The sequence below is a fragment of the Achroia grisella genome, unplaced genomic scaffold (assembly GCF_030625045.1).
Source record: "Achroia grisella isolate CSIRO2021 unplaced genomic scaffold, CSIRO_AGI_Agris_v1 utg546, whole genome shotgun sequence".
In the NCBI taxonomy this organism is placed as follows: domain Eukaryota; kingdom Metazoa; phylum Arthropoda; class Insecta; order Lepidoptera; family Pyralidae; genus Achroia; species Achroia grisella.
The window spans coordinates 4,035,933-4,060,839 of record NW_026712931.1 but is presented as its reverse complement, the minus strand read 5'-3'; the positions used below and the strand labels follow the sequence as shown (position 1 = coordinate 4,060,839).

Here is a 24,907-nt window from a genome sequence, read left to right as displayed (position 1 = left end):
CTATTTAAACTGTCATTTTTCTGTCATCTGTGATATTTGTCAAATCTTGTAAGTCTGTTGCTGTTATATTAAATTTGTATTATATTTACTGACTAATTCATAAAATATCTCGAAAGTACATTATTTAAAGTTGTCACAATTTGAAATTTTTGATAGAAACAAATATACCTAATTGTTGATCATACCTAACAGCTGAAATAATTAAATTTAATCATGGATTTTGCTGAAGCGATACCGGTCACTTTTAAAGAAATTACTCCAAATTGTAGCATTCCGGAAAAATGGAAAGAACTAGTGCTGAATACAGGTATTATAGCCAAATGTTACTAATTTTTACTAGTAAACAGTTAAAATTTGTAAGACTTGCCTGATATAAATGTTTAAGCCAGATAACCTTTTAAGATAAATGTGTCTCATATTTTATTCCTTTATTACAATAGGTGGTACCCATAGTACTCTACAAGACATTAAATTACCTCAAAAAGGTGGTGGATATTGGTACAAAGATTCAATAAAAGCTAATACAAGAAACAGATTCATTTATTGGTATGTATTATTTATTTTAATAATAATATAGTTCTGAACCTGTACTTTGTTTATCTTTGCTTGGTATATAGTAATCTTGCTATTATAATAATACTCATGGACAATTCACGAAGCCTTATCTAGTCTCAAGCCGAGCAGTAATAGACATCCAATATAAATATTTAAATACTTTTTTTTATACATATCATAATATCACTCAGACAAATTTGAATCTGCAACCATCAGAATTAAAGTAATGCGCTAGACCACAGAGGCCATTAATCATTTATATCACATATTTATCCATACATATGACAGGATAATTGTTAGTCTTGAAATATTTGTATGGGAAGTAGGAAGAGTGTAATTATGGGAAGATATAAAGAGATTGTAAAATACTAAAATCAAAGACTTATTTTACCATACAAACTAATTATTGATCCATCAATCCATGATAAAAATATTAATAACCTGTATTATTAATATATAGTAGATAAATTAGTTGATTGCATGTTAATTTTACTTATACTTTTTACTAAATATTTCTAGGCAAACAACTTCAGATGCTATAGAACTATCAGAGGCATCATTAGATGTAAATTTGTCAGGAGCAAATTTGAGGTGCAAAGTGGCACCAGGCACTCCTCCACTAAGTAATCTCACAGCATATGAGCGTCCTGCTTACAGAGAAGTTGTTATACTGGCTGCAACAGTCTCATCAGTCCATAGACTGATCTTTCCACATCCAGAAAGTTTTGATAAAAAGGTAATGTCAGACTACTTTTTTAATTGAATATGTATGAATTTCAATATAAGTTAAATTATGGATTTCACCTATATTGAAATTGAAATGAAGAGTAACCTGAAATCTGTGCATAACTTCTGTATATATAATGGAGCCCTGCTATTAGAGACCTATTAAAATTTATGCATTGTTTTAGAATTAAAAAAAGCATATAAATTGTTATATCACATAGAGGTATATATATATCATATATGTGGGATGTAAAAAAGTTATTATATTGGAAAAAATAATGATATCAACAACATAACAGAAAAATGAGATTTAAATTATTATTAATGAATTTTAAAAGAATAACATAATTTTGGTTAACAAATAATGAGAAATACCTTTAAAGGTCAGGTTCAGAACGCTAAAAACTGCTCACAACAAAATCAGTATGGCAGCAGGCCAAGATTATTGATATCAAAGTACATAGTTAGTAGCTCTAGAAATAAGTTTACCATAAATATAAAAGATATACATATTTATGGTTAACTTCTTTTTTATTCAACATTTTAATTAAAAAATCTTTATTTTGAATATTCCTAGAACTACTCACTTAATATTTATATTATTTATCTTTTTCTTATTTATTTTTGCTTATTTCAGTCAACCTTTGGATCAATGAGCACAACATCACCTTCAATATTTCATGATACCAGTCTTGTGAATAATCCAAATAATTATTATATTTTAAACCAGTATTCCAATGCAAGTAAGTATTGATGTTAATATTTACTGCCTGTATGAAAATAGCAACCAGACTTATACTGAGATAGACATTGTATAAAATTGTCTACATACCTCACTACCAAGTTGTTTGCTTGTATGTCGTGTTTAAGTTGTAGGGTAAGATTAAGTAGTGGAATTACAAAAAATTACAGAGGTATGACACAGTCCTCTGAAATGGCAATGCATGAGTGGTATTATAGGGGTACAACCTTTATGCACTTTTCTTTTCTCTTATGTCTAAAAAGATGGAGAAACATTGAAAAGCCAAGTTTATAAAATAAAATACATTACCTTCACATTTATATACATATATATAATTACAGGCAATTCAGATCAGCCATTTAAAGACTGTGAACATTATATATATACACCTGTTTTTATATACAAAATTATTACAACTTTTTGCAAAAGTTGGAATAATCTACTGATACTGATATTTTCACTACATTATTATATATTTATTGCTATTTTATACATTGTCTTAGTAGTTTTAACTACTAACAGAAACAGAACCACTATTGTCACAATAATAATATTTCTATTCTCTGAGATGTTCTGTTGTCTGATGTCTACAATGGAAGCCCTACTGTTATAATGTTATTTTACAGCCACAGGAGTAGCACACACATGTGCTTCATTGTTGCGTGACTCAGGAGAAGCAGTTTTTGCTCTTGCATTTGGTTATGGAGGTGAAGGTGGATTATTGCTAGTCAAACTACCAGTATCAGGGCAAGCAGTAACCTCTGTCCTTAAAAGGGAATCTGCAGTGCCAAGATTTTTGTCTGGTATTACCGGAGCATTAAGGTATATTCCTGGAAAAATTAATTTAACAATTTGTAATTTTGAGTGCAGTTACTTTAGCACCACATATCATAGTTATAAACCATGATATGTGAAGAAACCATTTTCAATGTATATAATTGTATATGTAATGGAGAGAGAGAGAGAGAGTAAGACAGCCTAGTAATAGATCTGATGTATAAGTACCTTACACATTACTTTACTTTAAACATTGCTAATCAATTAATCCTAATTTGATTAGTTTGATAATAGTATCTACTGACAGTGTAATAGTATCAAAACAAAATATGTAATACCAGTGGCAATCCGTGAGGAACTAGCCATTATTATTGCTAAAAGTTGCATATAGATGGCGTGATTGGTATCGATGGAATTCTTCATAGTTTTGCAAACGTTTTAAAAAACAAAACTGTGTTTACAAAAATGTTTAATCAATTTTTAAAAAGTTATATATACATGTTAAAATGAAATAATGCGTTTAGAAAAGTAATTTTCATATATTTACTCATTTTGTTATTTTCCAGTACTTAATTAATTTAATCAGTGCTAATACGGGGCTCAATGTTTTCAAAATGCTTTCATAGATGGCATTGATGTCATTTGTATCGGCCTAATTAAATGTCTTTTTTATATTTTCCAATTATAAGCACTTAATATATCATTATTGTAAATTAAACATATAAAAAATTTTTAAGTAAATTAAAAATAGCTTGAATAAATAGCTAATTGAACAAGCAAGTAATACTATTTCCAATAATACTTATGTATGAAGTGTTGTCATATTAAAAATAAATACATGTATTATCGATTTTTTTGAATAATCGATAACAGGATTTTATTACAGCGCATTATTCGATAATGCTTTTAATGAGTCGTTGTGAACAGTAAATTTTCATTATTTTGTATTATAGTAGTGTTCCGTTTCAAAGAACGGAATATAGTAGTACATTATTAGTGTCGTTGGTTATTTACATTTGTACTAAAAATCGATTACATAATAATTTAAAATATCGAGTACGAATCGTAGTTGTCTTTGAATACTGGCAAGATTAAAATAGTATTTAAAAAAAGAGAGAAATCGACCCTAACTCGAATACCATAAAGTTGATTTTCATTTCTCATTAATATCATAGCAGTTTGTTTTTAACTTGCGTATGACTCTGTGGTATGATGTTTAACGTGTATTGTTATTGTACGGTGCATACATTTCAAAAATTATATTTTAATGTAGGTACATACATTTCATACATGTCAAAAATTATCTTTTGATGTAGGTACATTCATTTCTTTCATACATTTCAAAAATTATATTTTAATGTAGGTTCATACATTTCATACATGTCAAAAATTATCTTTTAATGTAGGTACATACATTTCTTTCATACATCAAAGATATTATTATTGTAGATATCGAAAGTTATGTATACAAGTAATTCTGAATATTATCAAGTTCAAAATAAGCACACATTACTGGCTTAGATAATAGAGTAATATTACTTGTAATAAAAACATTTGTGACACCCATATGTATACATATTACATAGTAAGTACTTACGCCCGTGCCGTGAGACTCATCTAAGCGTACAGCGCATGCGCGTCGTGCGGTAACCGCACCGACGGACCAATAGGAGCGCGCCTCTCGCTCATCCAGAAAGTTCGCGACTAATGGACGGTATAGTAGTAAAGCAATGAGTGTTCCAGTGACATCATTATAATATTTTCTCGTTAAGTTTTATTGTAATATACATAATTTCGTACTAAGTAACGTTACACATTTCTAACGTGTAACGGGCGTGAAAGCGAGACAAACAGACAGAGTTACTTTAGCATTTATAATATTTGTAAGAATATCGCTATTAAAAATAGGGGTTGGTGAAAGACGGGCCAAAATTTAGGCGTGTATGTAACATTATAAATAAATAAAAAATTGTCCATAATACAAAAAAAAAAATTCAGGGTAGGCCACCCCTATGACTTAGGGGTATAAAAAATAGATAACAACCCTACCTCAGACCTAGCAAGTATACATATCAAATTTCATCAAAATGTGGGAGAAATATGGCAACTAACACTGTGATACGAAGTTTATATATAAGATATAGCGGAATTCTCATTAGGGAAAAGAGGGGTACATCGTAGAATACATGAGGTATATACCAGTAAATTCATTGTAGCTAAAACCAGTCTCTTACACATAACGATTGAAATAAAAAATCATATAGCCCGATGTTGATACGTACGAGTATAAACGTATCAAAATCGGGCTATACGTATAGCGCAGACGCGTTACAACATATCTTCGTCGAGAGAAAAAAATAGGCATGGAATGTAGAATAAACTATAACATAATATATACATTGGCACATAAGCCATATCTGCAGGGTATCGGCTGACGATATTATACCTACACATTTACATTGAATCTTGAATCGTCCCTAATGAGGTACACGATACAGTTACCTACATATCTTGTATATACCTATCTTTGCAAAACAGATGTCATGTAGACTGAATTGACTGCCATCTATTTTCGTGCTTTGTTACTAAGCACCCACTAGTAATCCGAACTGCTTCAGATCTAGAGACATCTAGCGGCTACGGCGGCGAAATAAAATAGCCCGAAGAATAGCCCGAGTTAGGAAGGAACCATTTTCTTGTATGGGATGGGGTATCTGTATGTAATATTATGTTATCTGTGGTAATACTAATATTTCCAAGCTATTTTTTTATAGAAATTGTCATTTGTTTTAGGGGTAAAAGTGCCACAGATGGTGTTGAAACATATGGAGTGACACTCACAAATAGTTTTGCGGTTGCGGTTTGTGGGGACACTTGTCTCCGAGCTTGGTCTTTGGATGATGGTGGTGCACCTATAGTTGTCTCTTCGCCACTTTCACAGACATTAGTCAGACCGAAACCACCTCGTAAGCGCATTTCTATTAAATACTAATAAAATATTTTCAAGTTGAAAGCTATAATGTTACTATATTATGTATTATATATAGTATATATAACATAATGTTGTATGAATTATAATGATGTGGTTCATAACACAGGTAATGATATTTGTAACGCTTTCTCGTCATACCTTCAATCTACATTTTTACAAAATGGTTCTTCCAGTAATCATGTTCCAATTTCTTACACTGACAATATAGATTCTGTTTCCGACATTGCTAATATTGTAGTGGTCCCCTCAATGATTGATAAACTGCTTTCTGGTCTCGATATATATAAATCGGCTGGCCCAGATTATATGTCAGCATATTTTTTAGAAGCTTGTTCTAAAAATTTATCCATTCCCATTTGTTTATTATTCAAACGTTCTCTTGCCGCTGGAATACTCCCTAAAATTTGGAAATCTGCCTTTATAACCTCTGTCCACAAAAAAGGGCCTAAGAATAGAGTTGAAAATTATAGGCCTATCTCTAAATTATGTCACATAGCTAAAATATTTGAAAGATTAATATATAATCAACTCTATCCAGCGGTAAAAAATTCCCTACATCACTTTCAACACGGGTTTATCAGTGGACGGTCTACAGTGTCCAATCTTGTTCTATTTAATGACTATTTGACAGAAGCCATGGATGATGGACAGCAAGTAGACGTTATTTATACAGATTATAGTAAAGCATTCGATCGCATTGACCATTATTTGCTTTTATCTAAGCATATTTTTTTTATTTTTATTTATTTATTCATTTCAATATTACAACACCATTACAGTATATCCAAATCGGTGTTGCAAGTTAGTACGGTATATATATTACATTTATATACAAACAGACATACTCAATGTCTGTTTGTAGTGTGAGTGTTAAGTCAATAAGCCACAGATATAAAATGGGATCTGTGTACTATATTTATTTTATATTATGAATGACCTACTAGTCATAGCTAGGCGGAAACTACTAAAGCACGGTAAATTAAAACAGTATGATATATTCTTTGTGTGACTTAGTACATACTTCTTATATACTAAGTCACACAAAGAATATATTATTTTTAATGTCAATGTAATACATATTTCCTAGTATTACATTGACTGTACATGCATATATTTACATGTAATATTATAAGAGGCTTTAGAACCAAAAAGCTACTGAAGGGATGTAAGTAATGATTAAACAATTTTTTTATTAATCTTTTGTTACAGCGCATGGTCACATGTTACAGAAGACAATTGGTTCAGACGAAAGTATTATATTAGTAGCATATTTATCTTTTCCAAATGAGTGTGAGTTTGTTGTTCTAAAAATGCACGACAGTGTAGCAGGAACTGTGAAGTTTTCACATATATGCCGCCTCTTTGGACCACAGGTAAAGATATATATATATATTTACATTTCAAGATTTTTTTGTTCACAATAGATCTCTGTATTTCATAGTCATCTCAAATATTTTTTGATTCCAGATGGATCTGTTGGATTATGCTATTGGATATGGTGATGGATCCAACGTCATTTGGGCATTGTGGAGTCAACCAGATGGAGACACAGTTATAACAAGTAAGATGAAATGTAATATAAATAAAAACTAAACTAAAATATTACTTAGTACTTACTTGAATAATATTTTAGTACTACACTTTGTTTTATACGTTACAAGTATGGACCCTTTTTTACGGTTTAAATTAGACACATAACGATAAAGTGGAATTGCCCTGGATTATCATTATTTACACATTTGAAGCTGTGTCTGGCACCAACTTTAATTAGTAAGTTACCTTAAGGGTTGCATCAGCCTAATAGTATACTGTGAAGATGTTAAAACGCGCACCTTCTCAGGACTCGCGAATACGTCATCTCGCGGTGCGCGCGTTCTTACCGATTCTCTTTGTCTACATTTACGTGCTCATTGTTTCCTGCGTGAAAACTTATACGCCCTAGAAAGAATATATGTGTAAGGGCAACTAATCGCGAATGCACTAAGGTGTAGCGTGAACGCAGCTGGTTTGTGTGTCGTGTGCAGGTAGCGCGGCGGGCGCGGCGGCGGGGTGGCGCGCGGCGGCGGCGCGGGAGCGCGGCGGCGGGCTGGCCGCGCTGCCCGCGCACTCCGCTCATCGCCACTACCGCGACCGCTTGCTCGCGCCGGCGCTCTTCCCGCCCGCTGTCCTTCGGAAGGCCATCGCGGTCAGTATGCTGCACTTTAATATACCACCGCGTGCTGACTTGATCGACAGCCGGCATTGAGCCAAAAGATTCTGGTGACCATTCCAACATTTCCTCCTAGTCGAAAACTTCTATGTTGGTATAGAGGGTTGTATAGGAAGTCGAATGAGTATCACATGTGGTTCCGAGGGTGGATTCGAGAGCAGTACACTCGTAAACTCAGGCACCTCTATATGTGCAGATCGTTTCCAATGAGTAATCAATGAATCACAATATTGTTAAATCAGCATATACTAATTATGTTTTTTTTTGTGAGTCCTTTAACTCCTGTATATATATCACAAATTTGATAATAAATTCTTTTGTATTGTTTTTAACAATTTGTATATGAATAATTATGAATTAGTAATATCTAAAAGCTTGTTCTGTAAAAGATATACCGACGTACTTGGGGCGGAAGTGAGACGAGCCTTGATGGTGACTTGGGAGAATCGGCAATGAACGCAGTGCAAACTCGAATGCAGCATCTGGCTGCCCGATCCGGATCTACAGATCAATCACATCTTATGCACAAGTCAGTAGACCCAAATTGTTCCATGCTATTTTTATTACAAATGCTGAAAAAAATCGCAGAACCTATTAATGCAACATTTTATATGTTATGATGAAATGAAGTAATTTGAAAATCGTGAGATAATCTATCTCACTATTATAAATGGCTTAATTTAAATTTAATTATGTACATAGAAGGCAACACATAACCGTAAGGGTTCTTTATTACTTTTTTGGTTCGGAAATTTGTAGGAAAACCGAAAATTTTATTTAAAAACATAGGTATTTTTCGAGAAATCGTAAAATAACGATAAAACCTTATAAAATAATCTATACGTATAAATAAAATTGGAGTGTCTGTTTGTAATATTGAAATAATCGTTTTTTACTAGTCGCATATGAATATTAATACGGTACATATACCAAAATAACATTTTTTACAATTTTTGTCAGTCTGTCTGTCTATATGTTTGTTCCGGCTAATCTCTGAAATGGCTGGACCGATTTTGACGGGACTTTTTTTGGCATGTAGCTATACATTAGCTAATAAGGAGTAACTTAGACTACTTTTAATTTTTGAAAAATAAAGTTAAATTCCACGCGAACGAAGTCGCGAGTACAGCTAGTTTATAAATAAAATAAGACCAATAAAAATCTACAAAATTAAAAATTATAAATAAAGTACTTTATGCTATCTATTATACTTATAAGGTACTTTTCGCTGTAAAAAGTAATAGTATACATATTTAATGTTAATATAACTATATGTTTTTTAGATGCTGGTCAGATTTATATAGTTGGTGTATGCAGTACATGGAGGGGTTACAAAAACCACTGGGTATTATGGTCTCTAAACATGTAAGTAGATATGTAATAAGAAAATGGAAAATCTAATTTGCAGCTAATAAATTAAATTTCTAAAAGTTTTATTTAATTTAAGTCTACATTTATGCTATATGTGATACTAAGTAATTGTTTCTTTTGATAAGGGCATGTATTGTGTAGGAATGAAGAAAATATTTTAAGAAAAGTGTTATATGTGTATGCTTATGAGGGCAGATGAAGGTAGAAAAAGAGATGTATGAACTTTGTGAAGGATGAAATGGCAAGAAAGGGAATGAAAAACGAGATGAGTGTGAACAGGTTTGAATTGAAGAGAAAACCATATTATGCCAACACTAACTAAAAGGGATAAGGAAGAAAAAGTTGGTGTATATATTACTGAATAGAAACCAATATTTCAAAGTTTTGTTTAGTGCTCAGTCAGGCAAAGCAGGCAGCAATTATTTAAAATATTAATATACATATCTGTTGAACCGTAACCAATGTATGACTGTTATTTGTAGGGTTCTGATAATGATAGCGGTTGGTGGTGTGCAGTGGTTCGTCGCGCTGGAATCTCTCTCGTACGCGAATTAGAGCCATTAGAAAAATTGATGCTCGCACCAGATATGTCTTTACTTGACACTACAATGGGTATGCTGCATAATAAATTTAAATTAATTTAATACTGACATAATAATGTCATAACTTTGTTCTTACAAAAGTTATGATATTATTATTATAGCATTAGGTTGAGATGATTTATATGTAATATCTACATAAAAAAATCATGGTAGAAGACCGTGATTTTTTTATGTAGATATTACATTTTATAAGCCTAATCGTGTCCTTCTTTCTTCTAAAACTTGAGTGAAAATTAACGCAATATGTCGATGCGACCATGTCGTCCTCGAATTTAAGAATCGTCGACAGCGCTGCATGACGAGTAAAGGCGTGACATTAACTGACGCAGAGGGCGAGCGGTCCCGCGAGCTGTCGCTGTCGGCGGAGGCGGTGCGCGTGGTGGCGGCGGGCGCGCGCTGGGAGCGAGCGGCGGCCGCCGGCGCGGACGACCTCGAGCGGCGGCTGTTCGCCAGCAACGCGCCGCAGCACCGCCTGCTGCCGCGCCTCCTGCACCTGCAGCTCGCCGCGCCGCTCTCCGCGCCCGCGGGGCCCGAGCCGCACCACCCGGTAACTCACACCGCACCCGCCCCGCTGCGAGCTCGAGCGGCGGCTGTTCGCCAGCAACGCGCCGCAGCACCGCCTGCTGCCGCGCCTCCTGCACCTGCAGCTCGCCGCGCCGCTCTCCGCGCCCGCGGGGCCCGAGCCGCACCACCCGGTAACTCACACCGCACCCGCCCCGCTGCGAGCTCGAGCGGCGGCTGTTCGCCAGCAACGCGCCGCAGCACCGCCTGCTGCCGCGCCTCCTGCACCTGCAGCTCGCCGCGCCGCTCTCCGCGCCCGCGGGGCCCGAGCCGCACCACCCGGTAACTCACACCGCACCCGCCCCGCTGCGAGCTCGAGCGGCGGCTGTTCGCCAGCAACGCGCCGCAGCACCGCCTGCTGCCGCGCCTCCTGCACCTGCAGCTCGCCGCGCCGCTCTCCGCGCCCGCGGGGCCCGAGCCGCACCACCCGGTAACTCACACCGCACCCGCCCCGCTGCGAGCTCGAGCGGCGGCTGTTCGCCAGCAACGCGCCGCAGCACCGCCTGCTGCCGCGCCTCCTGCACCTGCAGCTCGCCGCGCCGCTCTCCGCGCCCGCGGGGCCCGAGCCGCACCACCCGGTAACTCACACCGCACCCGCCCCGCTGCGAGCTCGAGCGGCGGCTGTTCGCCAGCAACGCGCCGCAGCACCGCCTGCTGCCGCGCCTCCTGCACCTGCAGCTCGCCGCGCCGCTCTCCGCGCCCGCGGGGCCCGAGCCGCACCACCCGGTAACTCACACCGCACCCGCCCCGCTGCGAGCTCGAGCGGCGGCTGTTCGCCAGCAACGCGCCGCAGCACCGCCTGCTGCCGCGCCTCCTGCACCTGCAGCTCGCCGCGCCGCTCTCCGCGCCCGCGGGGCCCGAGCCGCACCACCCGGTAACTCACACCGCACCCGCCCCGCTGCGAGCTCGAGCGGCGGCTGTTCGCCAGCAACGCGCCGCAGCACCGCCTGCTGCCGCGCCTCCTGCACCTGCAGCTCGCCGCGCCGCTCTCCGCGCCCGCGGGGCCCGAGCCGCACCACCCGGTAACTCACACCGCACCCGCCCCGCTGCGAGCTCGAGCGGCGGCTGTTCGCCAGCAACGCGCCGCAGCACCGCCTGCTGCCGCGCCTCCTGCACCTGCAGCTCGCCGCGCCGCTCTCCGCGCCCGCGGGGCCCGAGCCGCACCACCCGGTAACTCACACCGCACCCGCCCCGCTGCGAGCTCGAGCGGCGGCTGTTCGCCAGCAACGCGCCGCAGCACCGCCTGCTGCCGCGCCTCCTGCACCTGCAGCTCGCCGCGCCGCTCTCCGCGCCCGCGGGGCCCGAGCCGCACCACCCGGTAACTCACACCGCACCCGCCCCGCTGCGAGCTCGAGCGGCGGCTGTTCGCCAGCAACGCGCCGCAGCACCGCCTGCTGCCGCGCCTCCTGCACCTGCAGCTCGCCGCGCCGCTCTCCGCGCCCGCGGGGCCCGAGCCGCACCACCCGGTAACTCACACCGCACCCGCCCCGCTGCGAGCTCGAGCGGCGGCTGTTCGCCAGCAACGCGCCGCAGCACCGCCTGCCACTTCGCCGTTCATATAACACTCGACAAACTTTTATTAATAATGAGGAGCGTTTAATATCAATAGTAAAACTTCCTTTACACGACACGCACCATACGGAGTCAATCATGCAATCGCGCGCGTACCGGTTTTGGTTTATTTAGAAAGAAATAAAAACAATCGCACACTATTTTGTACGTTTTCTATCGTTCAATCACAAGCGTTTCAAGTCGTGCCTGAAAAAAAGTGTTGTGTAAATCCAGCTAGTATAGCAATATTATATACTGGAGTACTAATTGGTGTCTCTATGTGGTACTCAATTTTTCTGATAGATTTGTGATTTGAGTACAGCGTATTTGATAATAATATTTTTTTTAAATTTTAGTATTGTAGCTTAAATATACGGTTTTGTCCGTACGGTCTAAAAGGCCATTTATTTATTCCTATCGTTTTAAATTCCAGATATTGACTCCACAACAGGTGGATGAACTGACATCTATATTGGAGCCAATCAAAGATCTACAGAATGCAGTCCTCGAGCTGAACGACGCGCTGAGATTGGACGTGCCTGAGCTTGACACAGCTAAAAGTATAATAATTGTTAACCACATATTTTAAGATTACGAGATTTATTTGTTGCATGTTTTATGCTGCATTGCTTTTCAACCACCGGATCATCACCGAAGGGATAACACTTTTTTGTGCAGCAAATTACTGAGGAACCGCCGGAGGTCTACCTGACATGGTATTATATTATTTTATAGATGATATTGGAATGGTGCACCCGCCTGCGCTAACGGGTTACGCTGGCGGTGCCCCGCCAGCGTATCCCGTTCATCCTCCACTAACTGTGGAGGATGATAAGATGAACATGAGGCAGGTTCATTGCTAGCAATGGGGCCAACAGTTCACATTAATAATAATAACCGTTATCCCTATATATATGTATTATGTAGGTATTTAGAAAAAAAAATGTATTTCAGTATTTCTATAGATGTCTTATACTTATAAACTGCTTACCTTGTCACTAAATGGCGCTTCGTGAATTGTAGGTAACTGAGTTATTATTATTATTAATATGCAATTCCAAAAATAATAAAAAATATAGTAATATAATAACATATTTATTGTTTAATAGGTGAAGAAGACGAATATAACGAATATGATACCCTATTCGCGAGCGATTTGGGCGTATCTATAGTAACTGAAGCGATTCGACAAATGGCTGAAATGAGGTGAGTTATTAATTTCTAGATTATGTTGCACTTGAACTGCAGGAATATTTTAGATTAGAATTATTTTAAGTTTTGTTATAATAGATACTTGCAGATAGATTTTTTGGCATATTTCTGGCAATTTACATAATATCTTAGTAAATTATAATCTAATTGTTATTATGATTTATTATTTATGATTTTATATTACAATAATAAAAAATGTAAATCGATACAAAGCACGAACTGAATTTGAACTCTGGATATTAGGTTCAAGTCGGGCAATAAGAGTAATGTATTAGTAGTAATATGTATGTGTATAGCCATTTACATATGGTCGGTCGGCGCAGGTCCCGCGTGGTGCGAGGAGCTGTGGCGGCGCTGGGCGCGGCACGAGGCGCGGGCGGCGTGCCGGGCGCCGGCCACTGCGCCGTGCACTGGCAGGCCTACCGCGCGCTGCTCTGGCACTGCGCGCAGCCACTGCGTCGCCCGTACGTACGCCGGACGGTACTAGCACGCCGACAGGAGACATCTGGTGCGCGGGCGGCGTGCCGGGCGCCGGCCACTGCGCCGTGCACTGGCAGGCCTACCGCGCGCTGCTCTGGCACTGCGCGCAGCCACTGCGTCGCCCGTACGTACGCCGGACGGTACTAGCACGCCGACAGGAGACATCTGGTGCGCGGGCGGCGTGCCGGGCGCCGGCCACTGCGCCGTGCACTGGCAGGCCTACCGCGCGCTGCTCTGGCACTGCGCGCAGCCACTGCGTCGCCCGTACGTACGCCGGACGGTACTAGCACGCCGACAGGAGACATCTGGTGCGCGGGCGGCGTGCCGGGCGCCGGCCACTGCGCCGTGCACTGGCAGGCCTACCGCGCGCTGCTCTGGCACTGCGCGCAGCCACTGCGTCGCCCGTACGTACGCCGGACGGTACTAGCACGCCGAAAGGAGACATCTGGTGCGCGGGCGGCGTGCCGGGCGCCGGGCCACTGCGCCGTGCACTGGCAGGCCTACCGCGCGCTGCTCTGGCACTGCGCGCAGCCACTGCGTCGCCCGTACGTACGCCGGACGGTACTAGCACGCCGACAGGAGACATCTGGTGCGCGGGCGGCGTGCCGGGCGCCGGCCACTGTGTCGCTTTGCGTACGCCGGTCGCATACTACACATACATGTATTCTACACCGGTGTGGGTAATGTGAACACAGGACATTGTATAAAGTCACCTCTCTTATATATATACTTTAGTCCTTACAGAACTCCGACCCGTGAGCAGTATCACCGGCATCATGTATTTAGCGATACATCTTTGTGTTATATAGGTTACTGTTGCTACTCTCGTCAGATGGGAGTAGACTGGTACCAGTGTAAGAAATATAATTACAGGGCTGCAAGTACAAGCGAGTCGTTCCGACTGAAGCTGAGCTCGTTGGGCGCGGTGGCGTGCGAGGCGGGCGGTGGGTGCGCGGGGGCGGCGGGGGGCGCGGTGGCGGCGTACGTGCGCGGCGCAGGCGGCGCGCGCGCGCGGTTGCAGCTGGCGGCGGCGCACGCTCCGCTGCGCTGGCACCACGCGCTGCCCCTGCTCGCTTACCATTTAGCGCACCAGCTGTATCCTTACAATCTATAATTGTTTTTTTTTATATAAAATAATAACTAATAAATACTTTTTTTTAATGCACATATACGCAAATAAAAAAAACTGAAATCGATACAGACAATCATACCAATTAATATAAATATTTGTATCGTGTGAGGAATCGAACCCGCAATCGTCGGAAATGCGGTGTACTAACCTAAGCGCAACAATAATTCACAAGTCATCTGTAGTGGAACACGATTTATAATTATGGTCATGAACATATATCATTATTTCCTTAACGAGGTCACAGGTGGGCCGTCAGTGGTGGTTTTGAATTTGGTTGGTGGTTGGCGACTATTAACCAACCGAAACTTGTACAGAATTATGTCGCTATGCTAGAACCCTGGTGCGAATGGAATGCTTGTTCACGTGAGTATACATACTTTTAATTTTCAGTAGTATGAACAAAATGAATTGTATATTATTCTCAGTATAGCGTAATAATTATTATGTGTACTAATATATACATTGTGATTAGGACAATTCATCTTGGGGTTATCGCTGCTGGAGACAGAGGACTCTGAAGGCGCGTACACAGCGTTTTGTAAAGCAGCCAAGGGAGTGAGCACCGAGCCCTTCCTGCGCGCGCTCGTGGCCGCGCCCCACGCGCGCCTCACGCAGCACCAGGCGCTCGTGCTCTACTACATGAAGGTCCACTACCAATCAATTCAACCAACTGTCACATTACAGACGTCGCAAGTAACGCACCGCTAATGCAGTGATTCAAATTTGTATGAACTTAATAAAGGACGTCCAAGACCTCATTTTACTTCCAGTCTCAAATTAATATTATACAATAAAAGATCCAAGGCAAATATAAAATATTTGTACAATATTGAAAGTATACCATATACCTAATATAATGTTGTTTTCTAATTAGGTGATAAAATTATTTGAGATCCACGATGCGGGTGCTTGCGTGGTTCGTCTCGCTGAAACTGCAATTAGCATTGCCGACAAAGATGACCCAAACTTGGTATGTATTTTTTTTCTCTTCTTTTGGCAAGAGGCTTATGTGTTTTTTATTACTGTCTTTTACAAATTCTATTACTATTCTGTTAATATCTGTTATTTTCCATGTAACGTATATGGAAAATAGTCGGCGAGCCAGAGCCTACTTCATCATTTCTTCACGCTCGAAAACTTCTAAAACTGTTGACATAGTTGTAATTGTGGGGCATAAGAATTTTAAAAAGACTAATTTGGGGCATGCCACAAAAAAGGTTGGGAATCACTGGTCTAACGTGTATGTAAATACTGTCATGTACGCTCAAAAACTTATTGTTTTGCTTTAATATGTTTGATTTGAATGTAATTATGTAAGTATAAATGTGCGGACTCAACGTGAGCATGTGTTGTGTGCAGGCGATGTTCCAGTGGCTGGTGTTCAAGTGGCACTTGTCCGGAGGTCGCACGTCCCGCGCGCTGGCCGCCGCCGCCGCCAGCCCCGCGCCGCACGCCCGCGCCGCCGCCGCCGCCACGCTCCTCACCACACTCGGTAACGCCGCTCATTAACTATACGATTCTCTTTCTTTTTCTTTGTAATAAAAATGAGAGAGAGATAATAAATTCTGGTACGAGAAAAGTACATTCCGATAGCAATACATACAAATAAATATTTGAGAGTTATTGTCTATGATGATGATGAGATGTCACCCGATATCGAACTTTGTATGTTTGAATAATTATTAGAGATGAAACGGATAGCAGTTTGGTCGGATACCGGGTAACGGATATTCGGCCAACCATGTGACCGAGTAGTCGGATATCCGGCGGAACTTATCTAACTAGTAAATTCATTTTCTTTTTATAACAGTCATTCACTATTGTGTGATTAAAAATTAAAAACTAATTTTATTCCTTAAGTAATAATAAGACTTAACTAAATAAAGCAAATAATTACTTTTTTTTCCTAAAATTTTTTTTTAATTTGGCCGACTAATAATTATCTCTAGTTTTTTCTAATAATCTTAATAATTATCGAATGTCAGTCGTTTACTAAGACATTCCGTATCTCTCTCACCTATTATAGAATATAATTTCTTATATATATTTATATTTGCCTCCCGTACGTCGTTGCTCCGGGAATGAACCACCCGGATCCTATTCGCCGTTGCCAGCTGATGGGATAATTAGATAGCAATCCTGGTTTGCTATCTTGTGAGACGTAGGGTGATTATCACTTCACCACCGGTATATCAAAAAAACACCTTTAGCCAATATCCGACTCGAGGGCCATGTAACTTTTATTACGTTTTCAAAGGCGAGATTATTGAAAAGTCAAGGATTAACTTTTATATTTGATTTTATTGCGAGGAAAAACAATAGTACTGTTTCTACGTAACAGGACACACCCAATCTCCCAACAGTGATATTTATCTACCATCATAAAAAAAAAAAAAAATCAAATTATATGTGGGTAGTTTGAACCAGAGAACAAGGTGGTAAAATTAAATGTTGCAGTAAATATGTGCTTAGGTACAAACAAAAAACATCTAACACCTATATAAAATGGTAGTTACCATTCTTCTCCGAAACGACTTTACGATTTCTTATAACATTTTACATGCCTATTCAGTAGGTCTAGAATCGGCTACTATTTTTCATACCCCTAAGTGATAAAGGTTGTACCATTATCACTTAGGGGTATGAAAAATAGCCACTATATACATATACCACCCCTAACATTTATTTTTTTAAACAACAGTTTCACCCTCGGATCAGCGACTCCTATTTTCTAATAGCATTATGCCGCGGCAGCTAGCTAGTATGTATATATAATAAGGAGCGGTCGTGCGCCCGCAGCTGGTCGGCGGCAGCTGGGCGCGCTGGTGGGGTGCGCGGCGCTGGCGGGCGAGGCGGAGCGCGCGGCGGCGGCGCGCGCCAGGCTGCACGACCCGCACGCGGACAACCCCTACTACGACTTCCTGTACGCGCTGCACGTCTCACGACACCACTACCGCAAAGGTCGGTCCGCACGCTGCCAATGCCACGCCGCGCTCCACGAACAGAACCACTGACTACACACAAATATATACATAAGAAACCCACTATCGCGGACGCGAACTCGTCCCTCGACTTCTTTAACGCGTATGAAAAATATAATTAATTTGCTACGTAGCCAACCGAATAAAAATAATTCTTCGTGTCATAAAACAGATATGTTATAGTTAGATACGGTTTATGTTAGTTACAGATTTGTTATTGTGAACTATTTTGGTGCCTATTTAAAATATTCACAGTCGGTTTCACCGCTTTTCTTCCGATGGTCGCGGGTGCGATTCATCGCGTGGTACTAATATTTGTATTCATGAGAGAGAGAGAGAGTTTATATCGATCTGGGTGTTTTAATGGTAAACCCGTCTACCCTAACGGTTTTCGCTGGCGGAGTAGCAGTGAAGAATGATAAGATGAGAATGAGGTCAGGTCAGTTAAGCCATCTTGGCAAATTGAAATAGAAATATTTCTATTTCTTTATTCAAATAAACTTACTGTTAGCGCTTTTGAACAATCATATCTTTTGATTGTACCAGTCATTCGGAATGCAGACTCAACACATCATTAAGTAAATAAATGTTGTTCAGAATTACATTTTTAAGAATTTTGTGTGAATACAAACTGCCAAATAGCAAAGTTGCAAAAATAAATTAATAGTATTTATTTATATATTAATATAATAGTTACTTGAGTAACAAAGTAAATCACTCAGTTAACAGAGCTGAACACTCTACAAGCTGCACCCGTTCTCGAGTAGGACGGGTGAGACATTCATCACTGCACTCAATATTATTATATTTTAGGGAGCCCAATAAATCGGCTCATCACGCCACCGGCTGTCTGGTCATAACTAATGATACTAATATAATACTATACTATGTGGAAGCTCTTTGTCACAATAAAACTCATAATGCTGACAATATTTGTCAGTACTATATGTGTGTATAAATGTCAATAAGAAATACCCTGCTTAACGCGGGGATACGGTCCAATAAGATACTACGCTAAACGAAACAGCGTTAAACGAGCCTATCTTTCTTTCCTTCGGAGTCACTGCTATCAACATTTTTGTTTTCTTCTTGCTTACGTTAATTTTTTTTCGTTGACGTCTTCAAATTCAGAAATACATTTAGTCATGTCGGACATATTAGCCGCTTATGAACTTAAAGTAAATTAAAACTTCAAAGTATATTTTTCCCTATCGTCCAGTTCAACATACAGATTCAATTGAGAAGAACTGGCAAGACTATTGAATTTGTTATTGTTATTTTTAAAGCCAGTTTATTTACAATGTTTATTTATATATCTATGTCTAATATTAAATGAATATCCTGTGCATGAACTATTGCCATGCACGTTCGTCATTCAAGCAATCGTTTAGTGAGTAACAGGTAATCGTTTACTGTCAAGGCCCCAACCCCGCGGCTCGCGGGTCGAAGGTTCTTTAGCGCAGAAACTATTATATTACTATTATATACTAAACTTTAGTGTATTATAGTCATTCCGTTATGTTCCGAATCCTCGGGTCGAAATAAAGGAGCGGTAAACGAAACGGCGTCGAACGGGGTCTTACCGCACCATAGATGGATAGCATTAGTAAAGGTGTGTGACGTGTCGCGGTGTGTAGCTGCGGGCGTGATGTACGAGCGCGCGGCGCGGTGCGCGGCGGAGCGCGGGCCGCGCGCGGGCCGGCGGCGCTGGCTGGCGGCGGCGCTGGTGTGCCTGCGGCTGGCTCGCCCCGACCACGCGTTCCTGGCGCGCCCCGCACCCCCCGCACCCTCCGCACCCCCCGCGCACGCCGCCGACGATGCAGACCGGCCCGCCGCGCCCCGTCTGCAGGTAACTCCTCGTTTACTTTACTGTACCGTTGTACTTTTTATTATGAATTTCCTGTTTCTTCAAGTATACTGATGATTTGTTCCAAAAAGTAGAAGTAATCTTTGAAATATAAATTTATTTAGACGTAATTAAATTGCGTCGTAGTAATCATTCGCTTTTAAAATTTCAATATTCGGTACATATGTATGTATGCAATGGAATGTTGTTTCTATTGTTCCTATCTTTGTAGCACCTACTGACCGCCGTGATCCATCTAGGATGGGTGAGCCCGGTGGTCAGTGGGTACTACAGTGGAGGGTATTCTCAGATAGCCAATTTGATTGTGGCTATATTTAGGTTATGTATGGTATAAGTGAATTTTCCGTAACGTTTTGAGCAAGGAAGCACATGTTTGTTCTGTAGTACATTTATTTGCAACTAACTATAATACAGGTCATCGGACCGGAGGATTTGGCTGCCGAACTCCGCGAAGAAGACCCTGAATCTATAGATCCTGTTAAACAGGCGTTACTGAGTAAGATATTATAATAATAATCACTTCTTTACATTTCATACATCAAATTATTGAACTACGTGTCCGCAGTAATATACGACAAATGCAGTTCATGTTATGAATAATTTTATTTTCAGAAAATGAAGACATTGATTTCGACAAATTGTATCCATATCTAAAAGAAGCAGATGCTGAAACCTTGCTAGCTGTCACTAAGAGGATTTTGAGTACTGGACAATTTATGCCTCACTGGTTTCTACAGAGATATACAGTATGTTCGATATTTAAGTTTTTCTTACTATTACGTTATTGGATGATATACATTCATATAATTGTTGTAATTGCCGCCTATAAACATGAGATCGAACCGCATATATATTTATTTATTGAGAAATATCATGATTTCTCAAAACTGTTATTATTTAACTATTTAATTATGGAGCGGTTTCGGCTATCGTCAGTGCTCTTGGGATATTCTTAGGAGTGAAAATTTTTATCTGCTCAAGATAGAGTGTAAACTTCCAAAGAAGATATTTCCCTTATTCATAAGTTGGCTACAACCACATTAGATGTTAGTGTCGTTTCCTCTTCGGCTTGGCAAAATCTGCAGATTTTTGTCGTGCCATATGTTTATTCGATTTGCAGTATCCAGTGTGCGATGCATGCTTGTTTTCGCTTGAGGCATAACAAGGATCGGTTACTATTGTACTTTATTACGTGCGCGTGGAGCAGGAGGTGGACGGCGCGGGGTGCGCGCGCGCGCTGAGTGCGGGCGGGCGCGCGGCGGCGGCGGGCGCGGCGTGTGCGGGCGCGCTGCGGGCCGCGCTCGCCGCCGCCGCCGCCCCCGCCGCCCCCGCCGCCCCCGCCGCCGGCCCGCGCGCCGCGCCGCTCGCCGCCGCCGACCTGCTGCGCGCCGAGCTCGCGCCGCTAGCTCGCACCGACGCCTACGCCGCACAGGTACCTCTCCATACATTATCAACTCGGGACGTATCGAACGATTGAAACATCATTTTACTTACTTCTTCACATAATCCGGGATAGCTCCTTAAATACTGGTGTGATTTAAATGAATTTGTTATCGATTTAAATTTAACAGTTAAACCTTTAAAATGGTACCATTTCAATAATTCTTTACTAGTTATTAAGTCAAGATCGCGCGGAATCAATTCCGAGTGAGTGATTCCATACTTTCGCTCATGAGTGTAGGAGTTACCTTTACACGTACGCTCTTTCACTCGCAAATCCACTTTCGCGTATAGGCAGACAAAGAGAGCGAGGAAGAGCGCACGCAATTAATTACTATAAAACGTCGTGTATGTGACAATAAAACAAAGATACAGAGTTGTAGAGAATTTATAAATCTTAGAACAAACAAATACACAAACCTTTTTATAAAATTAGTGTAGATAGACACATGTCTATCTATACTAATATTATAAAGAGGTTTGTATGCTTGTTTGTTCGAGAGCTAATCTCCGGTTCTTCATATCCGATTTTAAAAAATCTTTCACTGTTAAACAGGTAGGCATAGTATCCCCAAGACCTATAATCTATATAACATTACACCAGCGGAGCGGAGAAGCAATGAAAAATGTGCCACAATTTTTTTTTGTGCTCCCACTGTGTGCGCTGCATAAACGGTTAGTTATGCAAAATATATGTATGCAATATGTGACAGGAACGCGCACTATTAATCTTGAGTTGTTTTTTTATTTTCACTTTCAAGTGCGACTGCTTGTCACACTGAATGTTTCATATATGCATTTTTTTAATATTCAGATTTTATTATTGAGGGCATTGTTTAAAATGTATAAATTACACTAACTCTAATTAGGTCTTTATAGTCAGATGTCTGCCGTTTTACAGTGATAATTATTTATTGCGAAACTACGTAAGATTGAAACATGTGAGATTGCGCAAGCGTGTGACGCACGAGAGCTCTGTCTAGCTGTCTGCATGTACCTACATACACACTCTACACTACCTGCGCGAAAACAAATTGCCACGTGACAGAGCGTATGTAATAAAGACAATGCCATAGAAGTATATACTTAAATAAATCATTAAGATCTGGTTATAGTAAACGACGTTAACAAGTGTAATTAATTTGCTATACGGCAATAGATTCCATGCCAAAAGAATAAATTTGTACTGTCACCCCGTGTAGACAAGGGTGTCATCAATCATCTGGGTTTTCATTTTAGGATAGTTTTTTATTCATCATTCATCAATTTAGGATAGTTTTTAAACGGTCTAATCTGACAATATGTTATTTTTACCTTGTCGTCTGTCCAATTTATTAATATTGTATGTTAATTAGAAGAACAAAACGTAACACATCGCTGCAAATTAGTACCCATGGTCATTTACATATGGAACGCCGCCATATAGTAAAATAAACAGAACATACTATACTATAGGTTCCTAAACAACTGATATATTTAATTTAAAACCTTTTTTGTACCAAGAAGGAAGGTACCTTATAATACATAGAAGTTGCACTCAGACCAAGTCAAACTTCTTTTATATATAGTTAATATTGCTTATCATTATATTAATACTTGAAAGTAATTTATATCCTTAATAAGAAAATTACGCAGACGAAGGAGTGTGAAATTTGAACTATTAATGCAAATATGCAGCACACACTAAGATAGGTTTTATAAAACAGGTGTATTTTATACACCGTTCTTGATAAACCCCATTTTTTAAAGTCTAGAGAAAACCTAGGCAGGTAGTTCATTCCACAATCTAAGTTTATACGGCAGGAAACTCTTCTGGAACCGCATTGTCCGAGACCACTTAGGTTGTAGCGGGTGTGTGGGGATGAATACCCTGTCGATGAGCGGAGCGATGGTTAAAGGTAGCCGTAGGAAACCGCTGCTGTTCTGAGTTTTTAAACATTTTTTAGAATAGAAAAACTAAATAATTTATTCACACATTTCAGTTCTCCTTTTAATTCATGATTATATGATTTTTCTAATTACAGATCTACAATGAATTGGATTCCCTGGTCAAAGAATACATACAGGTTGTCATAAGAACGTCAGAGGATATGAAAGTTGCACAATTGCAAAATACTATTGTTCATTGAATTTTGTGAGTTTTAATAAAAGATTTTGTATTTAAATAAGTTTATTTGCATTCACTTATATATGACTAGAGTTATAAGCCCACGTCCAAATACGATTTATACAAATCAATTTAATATTCTGGAATGTTGTACTTTTTCTATATACGCTTTTAGCTTAGGAAGACTATAGTAGTTTTTTTTTTTGTATATATAAAATTACAAAAATGTTATCTTTTATGTATAATGAAAATATCTATATTATGAGCTCTATCTATGCCAACAGCGAGAAGATAACTCAATATCAATAGTTTCAGTATAAAGTATTCTTTTTAATCTTGTGAATTTATAAACTATCTATATTTTATTGTAAAAAAAATACACATTACATTACCCGATAAAGTCCAATACCATTTAAGAAACAAACTTTGTCACTAAAAATAAATTAAAAACCCGTACAAAACACCAAGTATTTAGTAAGTAATTATGTAACATAAAATTTTAAAAGAGAGAATATTTTCTGCATTAAATACGATAAACAACATATCTAAACTAAATAAATTTGATGCAATGAGACTATGGTCTGTCTTCTACAGACCACAATCTCATCCCATGTCATCTTTGGTCTGTAGACGATATGTGTTACAAAATTAATGAAATTGTAGAACACAATTAATTATGCGTGTTGTACACCTCTCCTCAGGTCACAGCATGAGTTGACCCATAATCTACTAAGCTAAAATTATTTTTATCTATTAATGACATCACTAGGTTTTTTCCCATTAAATATGTATCCAATTATGTAGATGCGCGTATATGTATGTATTGCGCAGTGTGAGCACTACCATTGTCTGTTAATGTATAATAAACATGCAATGTAACTCATGGCCTTCCTGGTACCAAGTGGTAGCTATTACTTAGAGAAATATTTAACTTAATACAACATGTCAATAATCTTTGTGTAAAAGTGTAAAAACGGAGTGTCAAGTTTATCTCAACCATTATCAAATTGTTATAAACAACAAAGATTCATAGAATAAATAGATATAGTTACACCATAAATATTTTTTTAATTTGTATCAGTATTTAAGGTTGGAAATGTGAAAATATATACCTGCTATATGAATCACATTGTTAATGTTACAATATTCATGTAAGAACATACTTAAAATTGAATTTTATGATAAATTTTACTTATCCAGTCGCTATGACGTCTAAGAACTATACTGATGAAATCCCTACTTATGCGGAAATATACCACCAGTAATACATATGTATAATAGCTAAATAATGGAAAGAGCAAAGTTTTTTTGGTGAGGACACTTATTTATTTAAACATTGAACTGATTATTATGATTATAAGCTATTAATAGAGATAATTTTATCAGTTGTAATAATATCATTTTAATGCTCTTACTTATTTAAAAACTGATTACATAGTCTTGGCTCAAATATGTAAATATATTTGATATTAAATATGTAAATATATTTGACCATAAATATCTTACAAAATAAGATTGAGTGTTCTACCAAGTGACTTTACAATCATATTATAAATCCAGTCTTATAGAGACAATTTGGCCTTCTTAGTATATTGAAAAGAA

At 39.5% G+C, this 24,907-nt stretch overlaps 1 protein-coding gene across 1 annotated transcript; it reads left to right on the top strand.

Moving 5' to 3' along the window:
• Nucleotides 1–44: 44 nt before the first annotated feature.
• On the top strand, nucleotides 45–23,899 carry LOC131848328 (nuclear pore complex protein Nup160). Its single transcript, XM_059198153.1, has 27 exons — nucleotides 45–307; nucleotides 441–546; nucleotides 1,075–1,291; nucleotides 1,919–2,024; nucleotides 2,650–2,845; nucleotides 5,594–5,766; nucleotides 7,002–7,165; nucleotides 7,260–7,353; nucleotides 7,817–7,977; nucleotides 8,391–8,530; nucleotides 9,285–9,366; nucleotides 9,855–9,984; nucleotides 10,304–10,521; nucleotides 12,520–12,646; nucleotides 13,196–13,292; nucleotides 13,622–13,762; nucleotides 14,652–14,873; nucleotides 15,155–15,273; nucleotides 15,383–15,555; nucleotides 15,785–15,880; nucleotides 16,270–16,402; nucleotides 17,710–17,871; nucleotides 19,529–19,740; nucleotides 20,173–20,254; nucleotides 20,371–20,504; nucleotides 20,966–21,190; nucleotides 23,223–23,899. Exons 1-27 carry the CDS (start codon nucleotides 214–216, stop codon nucleotides 23,325–23,327), a joined length of 3,909 nt encoding a protein of 1,302 aa, XP_059054136.1. The 5' UTR covers nucleotides 45–213; the 3' UTR covers nucleotides 23,328–23,899.
• The last annotated feature ends 1,008 nt before the right edge of the window (nucleotides 23,900–24,907 follow it).

What these genes read in the sequence shown, in the direction of transcription:
- LOC131848328 (XM_059198153.1), top strand. Translation starts at nt 214, where the DNA reads ATGGATTTTGCTGAAGCGATACCGGTCACTTTTAAAGAAATTACTCCA. An exon ending in TGGAGACACAGTTATAACAA is followed by an intron (nt 7,354 to 7,816) that starts GTAAGATGAAAT and finishes TGTCGTGTGCAG; the next exon opens with GTAGCGCGGCGGGCGCGGCG. An exon ending in CCGCCGCGCCCCGTCTGCAG is followed by an intron (nt 19,741 to 20,172) that starts GTAACTCCTCGT and finishes ACTATAATACAG; the next exon opens with GTCATCGGACCGGAGGATTT.